This window comes from Eurytemora carolleeae, unplaced genomic scaffold (assembly GCF_000591075.1).
Source record: "Eurytemora carolleeae unplaced genomic scaffold, Eaff_2.0 scaffold282, whole genome shotgun sequence".
NCBI classification, from domain to species: domain Eukaryota; kingdom Metazoa; phylum Arthropoda; class Copepoda; order Calanoida; family Temoridae; genus Eurytemora; species Eurytemora carolleeae.
Window position 1 is genome coordinate 189985 of NW_019396282.1, and position 21384 is coordinate 211368.

Consider the following 21384-nt stretch of genomic DNA (forward strand, 5'->3'; position numbering starts at 1 on the left):
TAGATGTCTGATTTGAAGATTTGTTTTTTAATATAAACTATTTAGCAAACTTTTTGGAACGTTTAACAAATAATTTGAAAAATAGAACAAATCTGTAAACTTTAAATCTTGATTTCCCTCTAATTTCTGTGACAGCTTCTGTTTTTTTTCTAACATTCCCATAGATCACAATTTGTCGCAATTAGAAATGGACAGGTAAACTAACTAATTGTAAAATAAGAGATGGTAATAAGCAAGAATGCTAACCGTCAGCTGATTCATAAACTGGTTTGAACAGGAGTTTTTGACTAAAAATATATGCCTAAAAATATACGATCTTAAATCAATTATAAGGCAACTTTCAGTTGTCTAAAAAAAAGTTATTTCTAATTAAAAAAATAACAATTTAAAATTGTTTAAAATGCAACTAAAAATCGTTTAATAAACAACTTTTTGTCCTTAATTTTGAATTTGAGTTTATAGACGATTTAAAGATGCAAATTAGGCGACGTTTAGTCGTCTATTATTAAGTTTTTTACTTCACAAACAACGATTTAAAATCGTTTAAAATGCAACTACAAATCGATTATTAAGTGACTTTTTGTCCTTAATATCACTAATTTGAATTTTTTAGTTAAGAGTGTACAATTATGTAATTTTCTTAAGTGGACTCGTCAGACACTTCCTCTGTGGTGTAATGCAATGGGTGAAAAATAGAGATGGAAACGTTTCTTAAAAAAATTTATATTTTCATAAAAACGTGACATATTGTATAATCATAAATAATGATATCAAAGATATATTTACACTGAAGGCAGTATTGATTAAAGCTTTTTTAATTAAACTTTTAAGTTAAAGGCAAAAGTGAGATTTAAATGTATTTTTTGTATGGGTGCCACCCCCCTCAGTGGGGGGGGGGGGGGGTACTAAAAGTTCACAGCTTTAAAAATTTCTTTCCAACGGTTTTTGTTTGTTGAATTATGCTAAATGATCCCATTTCTAAATTTGTTGCAAAGTCAAAAACAAATCAGAATAATTTGTTTTCTCAATAAACTGTCTCAAAACTGACTAATCATTCAGGGTCCAGTTGGACCAATGGCGGATGTTGATGTACTTGTTGTAGTTGTTGTTGTTGATGCTATTGTTGTTGATGTTGTTGTTGTTGTTGTTGTTGTGGTTGATGTCATGAATCTATTCAGGTCCACAGCCTCCCAGCTTGAACTATTGACACGATCAGAAATCACTTCGTCCTAAACAAATGGCAAAACAAGTAAAAGTTACAGGATGTCCCAAACGCTGGAATTCAGTGGCGTTCATGATATCGTCTTTGTAAATGATTGATTGATTTAGTTTGGTAATGCCTACTAGGATTTAGTATGGTGATGCCTACTAGGATTTAGTATGGTGATGCCTACTAGAATTTAGTATGGTGATGCATACTAGGATTTAGTATGGTGATGCCTACTAGGATTTAGTATGGTGATGCCTACTAGGATTTAGTATGGTGATGCCTACTAAGATTAGTATGGTGATGCCTACTAGGATTTAGTATGGTGATGCCTACTAGGATTTAGTATTGTGATGCCTACTAGGATTTAGTATGGTGATGCCTACTATGATTTAGTATGGTGATGCCTACTAGGATTTAGTATGGTGATGCCTACTAGGAAAGCTGCAACTCCGTAGATATTTCAACTTCCTAAATTTGCGTTTAAATTTTCAAAAAAAATTAATTCAAACTTTGGGCTGCCTGTGAATATATTTTGCACAATCATATTCTTTGTAAATATTATTTAAAAATGAAAAATATCTGGGCTTACTATAATATGTTGGCCAGTGGTAGCATACATAACAGTTCCAGTGCTCCATAGTCCTCCCCATAAGCCATAAGTACCATATGATCTATTCATTATAGTGTTCAAAAGTTTATTACACAAATAGTGTTCAATAGTTTATTGCTAAAAGAGTGTTCAATTGTTTATTGCTCATAGTGTTCATTAGTTTACTGCTCAAATAGTGTTCAATAGTTTAATGCTAAAATAGTGTTTAATAGTTTGTTACTCAAAAAATGTTCAAAAGTTTATTGCTCAAAAAGTGTTTAAAAGTTTGGTGCTTAGCTCATTATTGTTCAACACTGTTAGAAAACCAGCAAACTTTTAAATTTGAAAACGACAAACTTATCCGTTTATTAGTTGTATTACCATAAATCAGTTTAAATAAAAATATCTATTAGTTCTAAATTTACATAAAAATTCTATAAACTTGAAAAAAACTGATACAACTTTGATAGAATCTCATAAATTTTAAGACTTTGGAAGAATATCATAAAACTTTGAAGGGATCCAAGAAACTTTGAAAGATTCTCCTAAAACTTTGATAGATTCTCAAAAAATTCCATGAAGCTTAGAAAGGATTTCAAATTTTTTCATAGAATCTGCTAAAACTTAGATAGAATCCAGAAATTTGTCAGGATTACATAAAATTTTGATGGGATCCATAAAAGTTTGATAGAATCTTCCAAAACTTGATTGGATCTCTTGAAATTTGATTGGTTTCACAAAACTATTATAAGATTTTGTAAAACTTTGAATGGATTATAAAAAACTTTGATCGGAACTATAAAACATTGATTGGATCAATTAAACTTTGATTGGATCAATAAAACATTGATCGGATCAATAAAACTTTGATTAGATCAATAAAACTTTGATTAGATCAATAAAACATTGATTGGATCAATAAAACTTTTTGATTTCAAGAAATTTTAATAAAATCTCCGAAACTTTAATGAAGTCTTATAAAATGTTGATAGGATCTCATAAAGCATTGATAGAATCTAGTAAAACATTGATAGGATCTCATAAAACATTGATAGAATCTCATGAAATACCTGATCATATGATCACATTGTATTAGCATAAATAAATCTCTTGAGGGCATCTTTTTATCTAAATATAAAAATGCAATAATGTGTGTGAAGAATATTAATAAAATGCATTTATGCATAATGCAATATATACAGATAAATCTTTGGCATCATAAACACTTCTGTCTTTCTATATATGTGCTCGAAACCTTAACTTTAAAGATTTAAAGATATTCTAAAATCATGAATTCTTAACATTTATCTTGGCTTGATAAGGAAGAATACATCTTTTTTCTATATACTTCAATCCAGGCCCGTAACCAGGATTTTTCCAGGGGGGGGGGGGGGCAAAAAGTCGGGACGCAGGCGAAACATTTTTTTTTTTTTTTTAAAGCAATGCTTGGTTTGTTATTACGGTGATATATGGTTTTCTTTATTACATTGTCAATGTACGCTATAAAGATTAACCTTTTTAACTAGTGTATTAAAGCTTTTAAGGGTTACATTTTAGGGTCTGAAACTTTTCAGTTAACATATACAATATACATAAAAAATAAATGAATGGTACTTTAGCTTAAGGAAAAAATTCATTATTTAAAATCAAGGCTTCTTGTGCCTCAGCCTCATCATGATATTTTGAAGATGAATAAAATGCAGCACATGAGACAGGTTTGGTTTGGTTTGGGAAGGGAATCTACTCTTGCTTGAGCTTGAGGGGGGTGCACCTGCACCCTTGCACCCCCCCCCCTGGTTACAGGCTTGCTTCAATCTTTTACACTGTAAAGCCAGATAACCTTTAAATCTCAAACATCGAGAATCCCTAGTATAAACCAACTTTAAGCTAAGCATAATGCCTCCAAGTTTTGATATTTCTCCTGGAAATCCAATACCTCGAAGATTTTAAATTTCTTTTGGAAATCCAACACCTCGAAGATTTTAAATTTCTTTTGGAAATCCAATACCTGGAATATTTGAAATCCCTCCTGGCTGGAAATCCAATACCTGGAAGATTTGAAATCTCTCCTGGAATATTTGAAATCTCTCCTGGCTGGAAATCCAATACCTGGAAGATTAGAAATCTTTCCTGGAAATCCAATTCCTGGAAGATTAGAAATTTTTCCCGGAAATCCAATACCTGAAAGATTTGATATTCCTCCTGGAAATCCAATATCTGGAAGATTTGAAATCTCTCCTGTAAACCTAATACCTGGAAGATTTAAATCTCTACTGGAAATCCAATACCTTGAAGATTTGATATTTCTTGCAGAAATCCAAAACCTTGAAGATTTGATATTTCTCGCAGAAATCCAAAACCTTGAAGATTTGAAATTTCTCTTGGAAATCCAATACCTGGAAGATTTGAAATTTCTCCTGGAAATCCAATACCTGGAAGATTTGATATATCTCCTGAAAATCCAATACCTGGAAGATTTGAAATTTCTCCTAGAAATCCAATACCTGGAAGATTTGATATTTCTCCTGGAAATCCAATATCAGGTTCTTGACCAAAGTTATCTTTGAGCCACTTAGTGTCCTCACTTGCCATATAGAATACAGTTTTTGTAGATTCATTATCAATACGATTCCTAAACAAAAATTACCAAATCTGTAAGCAATATAAGATTTAATTCTAAGTCACAGTTCATGAATACATAGCATGTACGATTCTAAAGGTAGCTTTTAAAAGTTTGGAGAATTAGATTTACTCATTGTTTTACCGGGAACTTTTTTTAATTAAAAATTATTTTGTTGATTTATGTTTCAAGATCAGTATGGGAAATTGTCACAGTTTAAGCACAGATATGGAATAAATAAACAATCATTATGAAAAACAATAATTCTTTTGATATTACAATGTTATATTACTACTAGCTCAAGTGCCCGGCATTGCTAGTGGAATAAAAATAAATAAAATTTGAAGAAAAAGATGCAATTTGTTACTCCCCGGGCACCCTTGGGTTCCCTAAAAAATTTTTACCAATTTGGTCCAGCCTTTTGGCCAGCTATAGCTAACATACATATTTTTTGATATTTTCAATCAATTCAAGCAATATATAATATATAGAGTCAACCACAAAGAATCTCTCTGAAATGTAGCCTTTAATTGTCTTATTTAATGATTTGGCTGCAAATAAAGAAAGAAGTTTAAAGTTGCAAGCAATCATGAATCTCAGGAAACAGAAAAATTTTGTACCGTCGTCTCTGAAGTCTAATCCTTTTTTGGGTAACCCCTTAAATACCTGAATAAATTAATGCAGTAAAAAAAGTATTTTCTCCACATCTCATCATCACGCATAATAGTGTTGATTTTCACATTCTTAATATAAAAGGGATTAAGTCTTGAAGTAAAATTTATTTTTTGCCTTTAAGTACTTGTAACGACAATATTGGATATAAACCAAGTAAATGAAGTTGTAACGACAATATTGGATATAAACCAAGTAAATGAAGTTGTAACGACAATATTGGATGTAAACCAAGTAAATGAAGTTGTAACGACAATATTGGATATAAACCAAGTAAATGCACTTGTAATTTACAATATTGAATGTAAACCAAGTAAATGCACTTGTAACGACAATATTGGATGTAAACCAAGTAAATGCATTAGTAATGACAATATTGATTATAAACCAAGTAAATGCACTTGTAAACGACAATATTGGATATAAACCAAGAAATGCACTTGTAACAACAATATTGGATATAAACCAATTAAATGCACTTGTAACAACAATATTGGATATAAACCAAGTAAATGCACTTGTAACGACAATATTGGATGTAAACCAAGTAAATGAAGTTGTAATGACAATATTGGATATAAACCAAGTAAATGAAGTTGTAATGACAATATTGAATTTAAACGAAGTAAATGCACTTGTAACGACAATATTGGATGTAAACCAAGTAAATGAAGTTGTAACGACAATATTGGATTTAAACCAAGTAAATGAAGTTTTAATGACAATATTGGATGTAAACCAAGTAAATGCACTTGTAAGGACAATATTGGATCTATACCAAGTAAATGAAGTTAAAACGACAATAAGGGATATAAACCAAGTAAATGAAGTTGTAACTACAATATTTGATGTTAACCAAGTAAATGCACTTGTAACGACAATAATGTATATAAACCAAATAAATGCACTTGTAACAACAATATTGGATGTAAACCAAGTAAATGCACTTGTAACAACAATATTGGATGTGTTTCGCTACTTAGCGATTTCCCTAAAGACCTAATATATGTACCGTGTGGTATTTCTCAAGACCAGATCGTAAGACTTCCTTCTCTCAATTCTCTTCATAACAAAAGGATGATAATAAGGTTCCAAACGTTTATTTCTCTGAGTCTTCAATCTAAATAAGTTTAATAAACCCACAGAAAAAGCTTTGAGTGATAAATCATACAAATACAACAAATAATCCACTCAGGCATTAAAAAACTGTGGCAAGGAACCAACAAACACATTTATAAATATCAATCATAATATAATCAACCGATAAGCATACGTATATATATAAGAAATAATTACCACAGTGATCCTAGAATTCTGGACACGGTTACACTTGCAAGACAAATAAACATATACTAATATTAAACTGTTCACTCCCACGCAAGAAATCTTGCGCCTGCGTAGTCAGTCTGTAAACAGCTTCCAAAACTAGTTTTTCACAATACGTTCTGTACAGATCCGCAGGGAGAACTCAGAAACTCACAGGGGCATCAACTAGACTTTATACACGGAGCATGGCTCGCGTAACACTCGCCCAGCCAAGAGCAAACGAAAAAGTTCTTCTGCACCCCGCGACCTGAACTCCTGAAAGCTAAATAAGACCTGAAATATAAACACTGGGATCTTTCAGAGTTTGGATTCACTTAACCCCGCAAGGTTTAAAACATCCTGTCCTCCCAGGGAACATCCAACTCTAGATCCATCTCCTCCAGCAGCGAAACCCTAGCCGATCCCTCAATCATCTCATCATAGGTCGGGGTTCGCTCTACAACCCTCCTGGAGAACCTCAAAGCTGCGCTCATCCTCTTAGGAGAAGCAACCTCTTCTGTCCTCCCCTCCTCAGCCTCCAGGAACACATCATCCTCCTCATCCAACACCACCACCTCCTCAGATCCATCCTCCTGCAGAGGCCCGGAGGCACTCCCTCCGAACCCACTCCTACCTCTGGATGAACCAGGAGAAGGCTGGGACGGAGAGAGACCAACCGGTTCCTCAGCATTAGACTCAGCCACACTCTCCCTTGAGTTCCTCATCCTCAACCTCTTCAGCTTCCCTGGCTTAGAGCTCTTCTTCCGCTTCACCCCAGACCTCACCTTGGGATTGGGTAGAGGAACTTCTTCTCTCCATCGAGATCGCTCCTCATATTCCCAGTCTTCTGAAAGCTTGGTCAACCGATTAACTCTCATCCTTCTCACTCTCAACTCCTCCTCGCACTTCCTCAAACCCTCAGACTCCTCTTCCAGCTACTGGAGTACTGCAAGCTTCAGCCTCTTCTCCGTGATCTCCACCACTGGAGCCTTCTTATCCATGATCCTTAGGAAACACAAGCACATGGCGTCGTACAGGCCTCCATAGAACTGCTGGAAACCTACATTCTTCTCCATCCTCTCAAAAAACTTGTGCAGATCCTGAGGGTTCATCCTGGCCCACTCCAAGAGAGACCATCTCTGGCACCTCCCTATCCTCGTGCATTTCTCCCCTATCTCCTTACTCTTCACCTTCTCCATGTCCAGTACCAACAACGGGATCCTCAAACCCTTCGGCCTCTCCAATCCTCTAAAACTCTCCACAGGTTTCAACCAAACTTGCTTCTCCAGCTCTTCAAGCTCCAGTCCAAACCTAGCATACTCCTTCTCCTCTCTCCCAGGGGGCTCCAACCTTCTTCCCTTGGACCAAGTATATCCCACCTGGGCCATGACATCCATCTGGACCAAGAACCACTCCCTCGCCTCCAGTAGATACCGACATCCTCCAGAAGTAGGAGCAGGCCATTTCCCTAAGATTTGAGTCCATAACCTGATCAACAGAGGAGAGAACTCACACAATTTCTCCCTCTCATTCCTGTACCTCAGAGAAAGAACCATCTCCTCCCTTGTCTCAGCTTCCTCCTTTGCCTTCTGGTGATACTCCACTCCCTCCAGTGACACCATCAGGAACTCAAGGAACCAGTCCACCGCCTCCTTCTGGTTGCACTTCATGTACTTACACAATATCTCAGGGTCCGGGAAAACATCTCTCAGCAACAATCCTGCCAGGATATTGTAGGTCATGAACCCAAACTGAATATCCCCTAATGCGTAACATCTCAGGGACTCCGGGATCAGCTGTCATCTCTCTCCCCACCAGTCATCTCCTGTAGACACATTCTTGTTCAGTAGGGTTCCAATCACCTGCACCCCCAGCTAGAACAGCTAGAGACGTAAGATCAATAAAACCTCTCTCTAACCTTACTTCTTCACCAGCAATCAAGGAGTAAAACTCCTCCACTCCCTGAACACCGCGTTCTTGGGATCAATCGTAGCTTTCCCAGCCATCCTCAGAGTATCAAAGTATGTTGCCTTTACATCCTCTACATCAAAGGATACAATCCGGGTTCCAAACCTTCTCTGATCCGCATCCTGCATCTTCTCAATCAATTTCCTCACCTCTAATATCTCAGAGGCTGAGGATACTCCACAGACCAACTCTCTCACCTCAATCCTGTCCAGCATCTTTAGATCCAGTCCCCTAATCCTCTGATACTTCTCCAAAACCAAGTAAATGCACTTGTAACAACAATATTGGATGTAAACCAAGTAAATGAAGTTGTAACGACAATTTGGATGAAAACCAAGTAAATGAAGTTGTAACGACAATATTGGATGTAAGCCAAGTAAATGCACTTGTAACAACAATATTGGATGTTAACCAAGTAAATGCACTTGTAACGACAATATTGGATGTAAACCAAGTAAATGCACTTGTAACAACAATATTGGATGTAAACCAAGTAAATGGAGTTGTAACGACAATATTGGATGTAAACCAAGTAAATGCACTTGTAACGACAATATTGGATGTAAACCAAGTAAATGAAGTTGTAACAACGATATTGGATATAAACCAAGTAAATGCACTTGTAACAACAATATTTAATAAAAACGAAGTAAATGCACTTGTAACAACAATATTGGAGGTAAACCAAGTAAATGCACTTGTAACAACAATATTGGATGTAAGCCAAGTAAATGAAGTTGTAACGACAATTTGGATGAAAACCAAGTAAAAGCACTTGTAACGACAATATTGGATGTAAACCAAGTAAATGAAGATGAAACGACAATATTGGATGTAAACCAAGTAAATGAAGTTTAACGACAATATTGGATGTAAACTAAGTAAATGAAGATGTAACGACACTATTGGATATAAACCAAGAAAATGAAGATGTAACAACAATATTGAATGTAAACCAAGAAAATGCACTTGTAATGACAATATTGTATATAAACCAAGTAAATGCACTTGTAACAACAATATTGGATGTTAACCAAGTAAATGCACTTGTAACAATAAAATTGTATATAAACCAAGTAAATGCACTTGTAACGACAATATTGGATGTAAACCGACTAAATGCACTTGTAACAATAATATTGGATGTAAACCGAGTAAAAGAAGTTGTAACGACAATATTGGATGTAAACCAAGTAAATGAAGTTGTAACGACAATATTGGATTTAAACCAAGAAAATGAAGCTGTAACAACAATATTGGATGTAAACCAAGTAAATGCACTTGTAACGACAATATTGGATGTAAACCAAGTAAATGAAGTTGTAACGACAATATTGGAAGTAAACCAAGTGAATGAAGTTGTAAGGACAATATTTGATGTACACCAAGTAAATGCACTTGTAACGACAATATTGGATGTAAACCAAGTAAATGAAGTTGTAAAGACGATATTGGATGTAAACCAAGTAAATGCACTTGTAACAACAATATTTAATATAAACCAAGAAAATGCACTTGTAACGACAATATTGGATGTAAACCAAGTAAATGCACTTGTAATGACAATATTGGATGTAAACCAAGTAAATGAAAATGAAACGGCAATATTTGATGTAAACCAAGTAAATGAAATTGTAACAGCAATATTGGATGTAAACTAAGTAAATGAAGATGTAACAACAATATTGGATATAAACCAAGAAAATGAAGATGTAACGACAATATTGGATGAACCAAGTAAATGCACTTGTAACAAAAATATTGGATGTTAACCAAGTAAATGCACTTGTAATGACAATATTGGATATAAACCAAGTAAATGCAATTGTAACAACAATATTGGAAGTTAACCAAGTAATTGAAGTTGTAACGACAATATTGGATGTAAACCAAGTAAATGCACTTGTAACGACAATGTTGGATGTTAACCAAGTAAATGCACTTGTAACAACAATATTGGATGTTAACCAAGTAAATGCACTTGTAAACGACAATATTGAATATAAACCAAGTAAATGCACTTGTAACAACAATATTGAATGTAAACCAAGTAAATGCACTTGTAAACGACAATATTGGATATAAACCAAGTAAATGCATTAGTAATGACAATATAAGTAAACATTCCCTTATGCTACAACCCTGGGGGGAAAAGTGGGGGTACATAAAATGCTTTACCCTTTAAAATGTTTAGAATGATGCTTTGATATAACCTGGGAATTCAAATAATCTCCTCTTCTGGCGTGAACAGCTATTTTTACTATTTTCTTGCCATGATATTTCTCCCTTAAATGTAAACAACATCAATGAAGTTCAGGGGGAAATAGTTTCAACCCATGATTTGGTCTAAATCTGACATCATGAGTTTCTGTCAAATCTAAAATCACTATCGACACACCCTTATTTAAAAAAATCAGGCAATTGTAATGTTATGAATATTTAAACATAAAATCCTGCAGAATCCTGTTCGGTTTCTTCAATTCAAATTTAACCTTGCTTTTAGGTACAATTTAACAATTTTGAAGCTAACAGAGTTTTTTTTTCAACTTTTCCATTTAAAACACATCTGGCGACATATGATATTAGAGAACAAACATAAAATTATTGTTTAATTAGACCAATTGTGACAGCTTGATGGAACAATGATTAAACTTTTAAATCACTGTGTGATAATTCTTATGTTAAACTAATACATTACAATAAACTTAATTAAGTGAAACCTTTCTCGGATCAATAATGCGGAAGATAGCGTAATTTTTCTAGCTCGAAAAGTCCTTAATTCTGACAACAACTCTATTAATTCTGAAGCAAGAAATTTGCATTGCCCAATTCACTTTAGCAGAAAACACACAATTAAAAAAACAGTTTTCAAAAACAACCCTTATACCTAATCTTCACAGTAGACTGTTCCATAGCTTCAAAAGCAGCATTCTGTATTTCAGTGTGAAACTAATACCACAATTAATTAGATAACTTTTACAGGGGTATATATTTTCAAAACTATTACCACAAATAATTAGACATCTTATACCTGGGGTAAATATATTTTCAAAACTATTACCACAAATAATTAGATAGCTTAAACAAGGGGTGTATATATTTTTCAAAACTATTACCACAAATAATTAGATAACTTTTACAGGGGTATATATTTTCAAAACTATTACCACAAATAATTAGATAACTTATACAAGGGGTATATATTTTCAAAACTATTACCACAAATAACTAGATAACTTATACAAGGGGTGTATATATTTTTCTTCAAAAATCTTTTTCCCTCCCTTATCAGAATCCTTTAGGAGAAATTTCAAGCTAATAAGGTATACATTTTGGCATGTTACTTGCTAAAGTTACTCAGTTAAATGTTTGAATAATGCCACTGAGACTAGGGCTGGGCTCGTTCCTGGTGGAATAATTGTTCTTTACGGAGCGATCAAGAACGATCCCATCATTCTGAATAAAATGAACGCTTAGAACACGTTCTTAAAAATATTGGAACAATTAGTAAAAGAAGGGAACGGAACGGAAATTGGTTAAAATCGTTGACATGTTCTTATTATCAATAACTTGTTCTAAGTTGGGAACACATTTTAAATCAAGAATGTGTTCTCTAAATTCTCTAGAAATATAGTTAAAGATTTTTTTTATTTAATCACCTGACCCCCTCCCCCCCCCCTTACCCAGTCTCTGCTACACTGACAACACACAAAATACACAGCAGGTTTCAGTTCAACTTCTGTATATCATACATATTAAGGATATTAGCACTCCCACCCCTCCCCCCGCTCTCACAAAATTATACATTGCTCAGCCCAGAAATTATCTAAGCTTATTCTTTTAACTCTAAATTTAAAATATATAATTTAAAGTATTATTTACGGCCGTGAGGAACTTTTTAATAAAAAATTGAAATTTTTTAAACTTTTAACCAACTCTTTTCTATAAAACTTTTGTCTTGGATGAAATTGTTTGTTACTAAGAATGGAACAGGGGATGGAAACGTTCTTGATTAAGAACAGAACAAGAGGGATGCAACTGTTCTTCAACTAAGAATGGCGAGAACGGAACGGAACGGGAAGACCCTTCCTCTACTCAGAATGGAATGGAACAGAACGGAACAATAAAAAACAGGAACGAGAACGGAACGATTTAGCTGAAGGCCCTCGTTCTAGAATGGGATGGAACGATTTCAAAAAAGTCTGGCCCTCTGAAGATTACTGCATCCAGGGAAAGTTAGAAATTGGCAAAAATATAACCAAGTTTTTAATCATACATAGTTATTTTAGTTTTTACATGAAAGTGATTTTTCAACTCGTCTTGAATTGTATAGAAAAGATGAAAAGGTGAAGGGTATACACCTGCAATAATAGATTAGATCATTGTCAATTCCTTTTTTAAAGGAACTGTTGTAACTTCAAGTGACCTTTCATTTCAACATGGGCAATTGGACATACCTAATTCCCAATGGTACCCTTTAATGGTAACCTTTGTTGTTCTACCTTAAAATTGTTTAATTCTGACAATTTCCTGCACAACTGTTTCTGAAGCATGATGCCAAAGTCACTTTTATAGAATACCACAATTGAAAAAAAATCCCCTTTCAATAAGAATTGATATGACAGGCTCTCTTGATTGGAAAAACCTTTTAAGGATGGCCTTAACTATGTTTAAGTATGTTTAACTAGTTTAATTTTGGTGCAGTGCACACTGCAAGAAGTAAATTTAAATTATTCCTTGTAAAGTTTTTACTTATTTTTACTCTTCTATGCTTAGGTGTTGGAGGTTCTCTTAAGGTTAACTGATAATTTTTTGTGGAATTTCTTTTAAATTTTTGTGTACAAGCTATAATTGAATTTCCAGTGATATCACTGTTGTATTACCTACATCAAGTATCTTATTAAACTGATATTTATTAATATTTTCAAGAAATGAATCATAAAAGTATTCTCCATACTCGTTCATTGATGCTATTCCTTCCACAGGTCCCTTTGCATCAACAATACCTAGGATTATTACACAGCTTAGGGACTTAAATTAATAGATTAGCAAGAGGTCACTAAACTACGTAGGGTTGTTAATAGTTTTTAAAAACGATCATTAATGCTCGTTTTTTGTTTTGTTTTTCAATCTTTTGAACTTTTAGAAAACGAATAATGATCGTTTTTGATTAGCAATCGTTTTTTAAACGATTGTTTTTAAAAAACGATTGCTTTTGAAAAACAATCGTTTTTCACAAAAAAATTGTTATTGACAACTATGTTAATGATTGTTAACGAACGGTCGTCATTAAAAAAGGGTTGTTGTTAACAAAACAACAAACTTTATAAAAACTGTCGTTTTTAAAAAAAAAATACATGCAACTTTATTGAATGTCGTCTTTCATGAAGTTAAAAAGTTGTGTGGGAGCAAAAACTTCTTGATATTTTCTTAAAAACTACTCAATGATAAGTACAGATGTCCTTCTTCGTTAAAAAAACGATGAGTTTTCAAAACGACCATTTTTAAAAATCAAAATTTTAAAAAAAAAATATTGTTTTTAAAAGGGATCGTTGCGTTTTCGATTTTTCATCGTAGTTTTCATAATGAAACGATAGTTTTTCAAAAGAAATGAAAACATTAACATCCCTAACTACAAGGTGTCCTATGAAACATGACAATTTGCAAGTTGTCTTTGATCATCAAATTTATTTGAGACATTCAGTTGTCAAGCACAAAAAAAGGCAGACCACATTTTGAAAATGCCATGACTAGGGGTATTTTACTCTAGGTTTTTAACTTCCAAAATTTGGTTTCAAATAAATGCCAAAAATTATTTAAAAGACCAAAGACGAACTTCATGTCGTCTTGCTACTGTCATGTTTCATGGGACACCCTGTACCTACAGGCACCACCAGTTTAACAAATTTTTAAGTGACAAAATCTTGAATCATGATTCATAGTTCAAGATTTTTAACAACCCTAAATTGAAGTCAACTGATGCAGACATATTTGCCGACAAAAATGGTATTCATCAATCTGTTTGCAGAAATGGAACTTGACTTTTAGTCACTAGGATAGCAATGTCCCAAGCGGCAACTTCACAAAGCTTATGTTAGGACTTCTCAGGTGCTGCAGGCTGCAATAGGGGGCCAAGCACTGTTGCTAGAACAATGAAGGGGGCCTTATTGTATTGCAGTTAGGATAGACTTGGGAATTTGATTCTTGGGAAATTGCACAGTGGCCACTAAGTTCTCATTTTTTCCAGTAATGATTTTAGCTTGTAAATACTGCCTTCCCTCCAAGTATTCTTACCAGAGGACATGTGATTTGGTTCCACTGGATTCCTTTATGCATTTATTAGATATAAATAAACATTTAAACAGAGACAATATAAAATAGAGGTTAATCCTACCTTCTTTAAAAATATATGCATCAGATTGAAAAGAATTGTCCATCATTTCTGCCTGATACTTCGTTAATATTGCTGTTAAACCATACTATCAATCAATTAATCAATTTCTTGATCTTAAAAAGGATGGCCAATTTTGTCTAAGTAACAATAGTGGAGATATAATTGGATTTCCTATCTCAGAAAGAGATAATGTCTGTCAATTTGCTTCCTTGTCTCTGCGCTTAAATCCGAAAAAAATATTAAGTTAAACTGAAATCGGAAATTATCAATTTTCACATAGAAAAGCAAGGATATATTCACATTAAGACCAGGATTTAAATGAAAGTGTTGGAAGCCCATTTCAACAATTTTAATCATCATGAGCAATGTGTGCTGGCCTCCACTTTACTACGTTCTTGAAAACTCGTTAATAAATCTGAAGTCAAGTAATCTCCGACAAATCAATGTCAAACATATAAAGTCCAGAATTATATACCCACGACATCTTTGCAATCAGCACATATAGTCCGTTAAAATGTTTCCTGGGTAAGAAAAAGTTCAACTTAAACGAATGATTAACTGTCTTCCTTAGATGCCTTAGAGAGATACTGAAAATAAATTTGTCAACTATATTCTCCTAAAATTACAATTTATAACTAGCACCTACAAAAATATACAAATGAGCAATTATCCAAATTATAACTATTAGATAAATCTTGTGTATTTGTAAGGGTGGGCAAAATGTTAAATTTCCAAAAATTTCCCAGTAATCACAGATTAAAATATTCAAATTGATTAAGAATATTGAATACATGGAACGTTTATAAACCTCTGTTTAAAGGATAAATTCAAAATTCTTATTATACAAACCTAAATATAAAAACATAAACCTTTATATTTTTATTCAGGATACTAGAACATTTACAAAAAGAAAAACGCTAAACGTTAATTTTATATACAAAACATTCAGAGTGGCCACCATAAACTTTGACACATATTTTAGTTCTTTTCCTGGTATTGGGTGCAAAGCTGAGCTTATTGTTGCTGATGTGCTTGTATGGATGGAGTTGACATTGTAAAATAATGACTTTTATCAACATAAATCAAATTTTTTTATAGTAATGGATTACTGAATTTGTGGATGTGTAAATATATTTTAATAGATTTCTGAAATCAAACATTGTTGCTTGAATACTTAATCATAATGTAAGTACTTACCAGAAGAGTAGCATACGCCATCATTACATTTCCTAATCTCCCATTGCAACCAGTCTATAAAACAATAACAGTGTACTTTTCCAACAAATTCATATAAAGGCTTTATCGATGTTATTTTAAGATTAATTTGTATTTTGAAGAAGTTTACCTTTATAAAACAGCAAATTTGTTATCATACGATGGTAGGCGATTATTTTAAGATAATAAAGACGACTTTTTATTGTTAATAAGCTTTTTTATGAATTATAACCTTATGTAATAAAAGAGAAGCTTTTTTAATTGACAGCTTCTCTTTATTTCCATGCTTTTATGTATCCATGCTGTTAAATTGATTGATATCAATCAAAATTTAAATCGAAAATCGTCTTTGTTATATTGAAATAATCGCCTACCATTTTTGCCTTATATTTTGCATGTTTTAGAAAAGAACATTTCTATAGAATAAAGTTTTAAGATGTTGGTACCTTCTCGTATTGTTATGAAACATTTTGAAAGTCTAAAACATTAAAAGTTTGTGTTAAAAGAATTTGGCTATTGCCCATTCTTATTTGTACTAATCCTCAGGCTTGCAGGGGAGGTTTTTTTGAATTTTAATTTCAAGAAAACTGAAGATTTTCATGTTTGAGCTTTTCTTTATCTTTACAGGCATTTATATCCTATACTTTCCCATTATCAAAAATAACTCTACATCTTATACAGGGTGTCCCACGAAACATGACAGTTGGTTAATAGTTTAGAATGTCTTCTTCCAAAATTTGTTATATTGTTACAATACAAAGACAATAATAAAAATATTATATAGGAGTCATTTTATACTAAAATTCTTTTCAAGGTAAAATATATTGGAGCAAAAGATTTTCTGAACAAAATAAACGGCATAAACTGCATAAAGCCTTTAATGTTTCGTGGGACACCCTGTACCACCAGTTTTTTTTGCTTTGATGCTAATAGCTTCTCAGTAGCAATTATTGGAAAGAAAACATGCAAAATATCTATCTTAATAAGCTATAATGTCTGATAAGTTAAAAATCTAGTTATTTATTCTTCATTCATTAATTTAGACCCTTTTTCAGTTTTTCAGGTCAAATAAATGTTTCACCAGTGGCGCGTTCCTTTACTTACCTATCTATGCTATTTTAAACTTTGTGCCCCCCCCCCTTTTTAAATTCCTAGCGACGGGCCTGGAGATAACCTCTATTAAAAGAGCTACATTCTTAATTCACAAAAGCACCCTCTAAATCTGTATCTGTATCTGTATCTGTATCTGTATCTGTATCTTTAACATTGTATAATATTTCTTTAGTATTCTACATGGAAAATAGAAAAATTCTGTCAATTTTCTTAATTGTCTTGAAAATTATCAATTTTAATATAGCTAAGAGAAAGAAGTAGGTAGTTGATTAGTCCAAATTATGTTGACAATCCCTGTTAGAATCAAGATAAGAACATTTTAGTTTTATAGACTCCCGGACATATTAGTTAGAAGAATGAGAGGTACAGAGATAACCAGAAAACTCTGAAATAGGAAGACGACTTTTAGACACAAGTTATGACTTTAAATAGAGCATGAGACACAGCAGTTGTGCAGTGTAAACAGACCCAGTTCACTTGATTAGTGATTTAAAAAGTGTCTGACAAAAGTGTTTGCTTTGTAGCAATGTCAAATACACTTAAGTATTGATAAAATGTTGTCTTCCTATTCCATTACTTTTTAGTTCTCACTGTGTTTTTATATTAAAAGGCTCACCTTAAGCACAGAACTGATCAAAATAAATCCATGTAAAAGTAAGTATACACTAAATTAAAAACTTAAAAGTAATTTTTCAAAAAGATAATATTTTTGACCAGAACTCATAAATAATATAAACAAAATATTTTATTAATGAAGGGTTTTCAAGGGAGCAATATACTAAAAAAAGCTGTCAGCATTATATTTTATCTTACAAAATTACTCTGAATCTATTCTTTCACAATAATTTTCATTATTTTTTTTTTACCGCTTTTTTTTACCGCCTTTAACGTCCCATGGGAAATTTAAGTAAAATTGTCATCTCCAAAGATGATAAAATTGTTTACAATTACTACAAATACTTTTTCGGGAAATTGACAATTTTACTTTATCACGGGTTCCCAAATTTCCCTGTAAAGTAGTTTTTAAATAATTACATCAGAGTGGGAACTTTTGAGTTGAATACCCTGATCTTGATATCAATAGTGAGCTCTTTTTATTTGAGAATCAATGCTTAATCTATAAATTTCAGTTCTCTATTAAATTAATCAGCAGATTTTAACAAAAGATCAAGATCAAGCATTGATCTTTATATCTTTAAAACAAGAGTTCTCAGCTCAGGACAGATTGGCAATTTTACTTTGATATAAACAAAAAATTTGAAAATTCTTTACTTTTAAAAATGAAATATCAGTACATTTATTCATAAGAGTTTGCATGAAACAATTTAAATTAAATTAAAATTTAAAAACTCAGATTTTTTTCCGGTTAGCTAAACCTGTTCATTCCGGTTAGCTAAACCCGTTTATTTCTGGTTAGCTTAGCCCGTTCATTTCCGGTTAGCTAAACCCATTCATTTCGGTTTAGCTAAACCCATTTAAAACAGTTCATTTCCGGCTAGCTAAACCCGTTTAAAACAGTTCATTTCCGGTTAGCTAAACCCGTTTAAAACAGTCCATTTCCGGTTAGCTAAACCAGGTCAAAACAGTTCATTTCCGGTTAGCTATACCTGTTCAAAACAGTTCATTTCTGGTTAGCTATACCAGTTCAAAACAGTTCATTTCCGGTTAGCTATACCTGTTCAAAACAGTTCATTTCCAGTTAGCTAAACCTGTTCAAAACAGTTCATTTCCGGTAAGCAAAAACCATTCAAAACACTCAATTTTCAGATGTCTGTTTAGTTTTCATTCTTAGCACAGAACTGAATGTTCTGACCATCCAGTTCGAGGTATTTTAAGCAGAAAAATTAACAAAAAAGCCTTTTGTCAACAATAAGAAAATTCATAATAACAGAATCTTTTGTTAATCTTCAAAAACTTGCAGTTCATTAACGGAACTTTGCCCAGCCTTACCATCACGGTATTAACTATAGCATTCAGGCCTAAATTGTACTGGAAAATAAATGAATTTATAAAAAAACATGGCATATTTCCTAGTTCTTGGTCCACAGATGAGTTGTCCAGGCGGTCCAGTACAGTACAAGGTTTTAGTGCCCAGCAAACAACCTCCAACTTGATTTACCTGAGATAAAAACTTTGTTAACCTATTCATGTTGCGCTTAGAAAGTTTTCACGAATCACAAGTTTGTTAAAAAAATATATTTTGTTTCAAAATCTTTTAGAAAATTAGTTCGTTCGTTATTATTATCGTTATTTTTCAAGTTTGAACAAACAATTTTTTTTCTTTTTTTTTATGGTACATGTTTAAAAAAGATTGTTTTTTTGTTTCCCTGTACATCCATTGTTCGTTTTTTTCTGAACAACACAATGTTCACGAAAAAGTTTTGTTTGCTCACAAAAACAAAGCTCATTTTTAGTCTTGCTGAGTCCGTTGGATTAATTTAATTTGGATTAATTTAAACCATTATGTCTTTATTTTATAGTAACTTACTAGGCATTCAAAATTATCGTGTTCTAAGATTTTTGGGCTTTTTGTGGACACTGTCACCTGCACATAATTATATATATTTTTGTAGACACTGTCAACTTCACATAAATATATATATTCAGAAATAGTAGCCAATAAGCAATAAATTGAATTGATGAGGAAAATTACAAATCTTAACCCACCTCCATTTGAAATTTCAAATTCAAAAATGTTAAAATGGCGAAAGATAAAAGAGTAAGGTATTTCTTCTCGATCATACTTCTCTGAAAATAGATTCAACAGCGATAACAAAAGATGTGCTAACCCTATTCCACTGGGGGGGGTCTAAAGTATTTCAAAGGGTTTCCCGCGACCGAAAACTTTTAAGAAAAAATACTAAATTTCGCGAAAAATTTCTTTCGTATATTTAAAATATTTTGCGAAATGTTGCATTTCTTAGCGAAAATAAATTGGCGAAAGGAAGCAAAAACGATGCGGAATTTTGGGAGAAAAAAAATATAAACGACAATTTCGAAAATTTTGAAAACTTTCGCATTAATCTGTTTCTCAAAAGAAATTTTCGCGAAATTTTCGCTGAAAACTTTAGTTTTCATACTAATCCATCGACCCTTTAATTTTACTTTTCTAGATCTTAATCTTTATAAATTAATGAATGACTAAAAATAAATAATAATGATAATGATGATAATGATAATAATAATAGATAAACAAAAGGTTGCAAAAATAGGGATACTTTGTCTTTATTAGGGACCCGGGTCCAACTTTTAAAAAAATGCATGATGCGTCCAATTTGTGCATGTATGATGTGTATAATATTGTAAAATGTATTTAGAAATCCATTTTTGACGCATTACAGAAGTCACAAAATTTTGCATAGAAAGAGAGATATATTCGCGCGTCATGCGCATTTTACTATTATTAATTAGAACGAGCCATCTACTTTTTTGTTTTTAAAACAATTGATATCATCATGTCACTCAAAACTACGTCAGTAACGAAAATTAAAAGAAAAATTCTGTCGAGAACATCAATAAAATGATATTATTCTGCGTAAAATTAACTTACGGATTTATGCTGAAGAAGTAACGAAGGAAACTGAATGAATTCATAAAAAAGAAAAAGAGGATATATTCTTTTTCTTATTGGTAAGGGCTTAAAATATCAACAGTCTCTATGTTAAATAAAACCAATTATATTACAAACATAAATGATACACACCTGCTACTAGTTATTTCTCATGAACTCGTCTAAATTCATGAAGCTTGGGACATCATTAAGATTTAAGCGTGGGAAAAAAACTCTAACTATGGATAACACAAATATTTTGCTGGATTTTTTAAGATTCTGAAAAAAAATATTTTAAATTTTTTTGTCTGATATCGATAATATCTCAAAAAATAAAATTAAATTAAAAAAGTAAAAACAAAAATGTGAGAATTTTTTATATTTTTAAACTGTTTAGTCTGAAAAGTTTTTTCATCAGAATTGACCCTGAGAGAAGATGTGCAAACACAAACCTACAAAAAAGAAAAACGAAAAAAAACCTAGTATTATTCGAAATGATCGTGGCCAGGGGTGTATACAGAAGGGAGGGGGGGATTATTTGGGATGAGCCCCTTTCCTGAAAAGATGCTTTCTAAGGAACTATATAAAGGAACACCCAACTCAGATATACGCATATTATGTACTGTGCGTCCATGGTTTCCAGAGGGTTGGGGGAGATCTTGAAAAACTGATTAAATTTGATGCTTTAAACCTTTCATCTTTCAAATATTGACTCATTTTTGAGACGAGTAATTGGTTATTTTACATT

At 32.6% G+C, this 21384-nt stretch overlaps 1 protein-coding gene across 2 annotated transcripts; it reads right to left on the minus strand.

Annotated features, from left to right (window-relative positions):
- Window positions 1-883: 883 nt before the first annotated feature.
- Window positions 884-19887, minus strand: LOC111700124 (galactoside 2-alpha-L-fucosyltransferase 2). 2 transcript variants are annotated; one of them, XM_023470940.1, is made up of 16 exons: window positions 19754-19887; window positions 19575-19631; window positions 19117-19205; window positions 17703-17715; window positions 15956-16009; window positions 15325-15345; window positions 14759-14843; window positions 13248-13370; window positions 12661-12725; window positions 11252-11313; window positions 10578-10650; window positions 5086-5162; window positions 4304-4431; window positions 2870-2927; window positions 1800-1881; window positions 884-1229 (listed from the first exon to the last, which is right to left on the minus strand). In XM_023470940.1, the coding sequence occupies exons 1-16, from the start codon at window positions 19826-19828 to the stop codon at window positions 1056-1058; spliced, it is 1236 nt and encodes a 411-aa protein (XP_023326708.1). In that variant the 5' UTR covers window positions 19829-19887; the 3' UTR covers window positions 884-1055. The 2 variants fall into 2 exon arrangements, with proteins under 2 accessions (XP_023326708.1, XP_023326709.1); XM_023470941.1 differs by having other exon boundaries at window positions 17703-17751; window positions 18694-19205.
- Between the last annotated feature and the right edge of the window lie 1497 nt (window positions 19888-21384).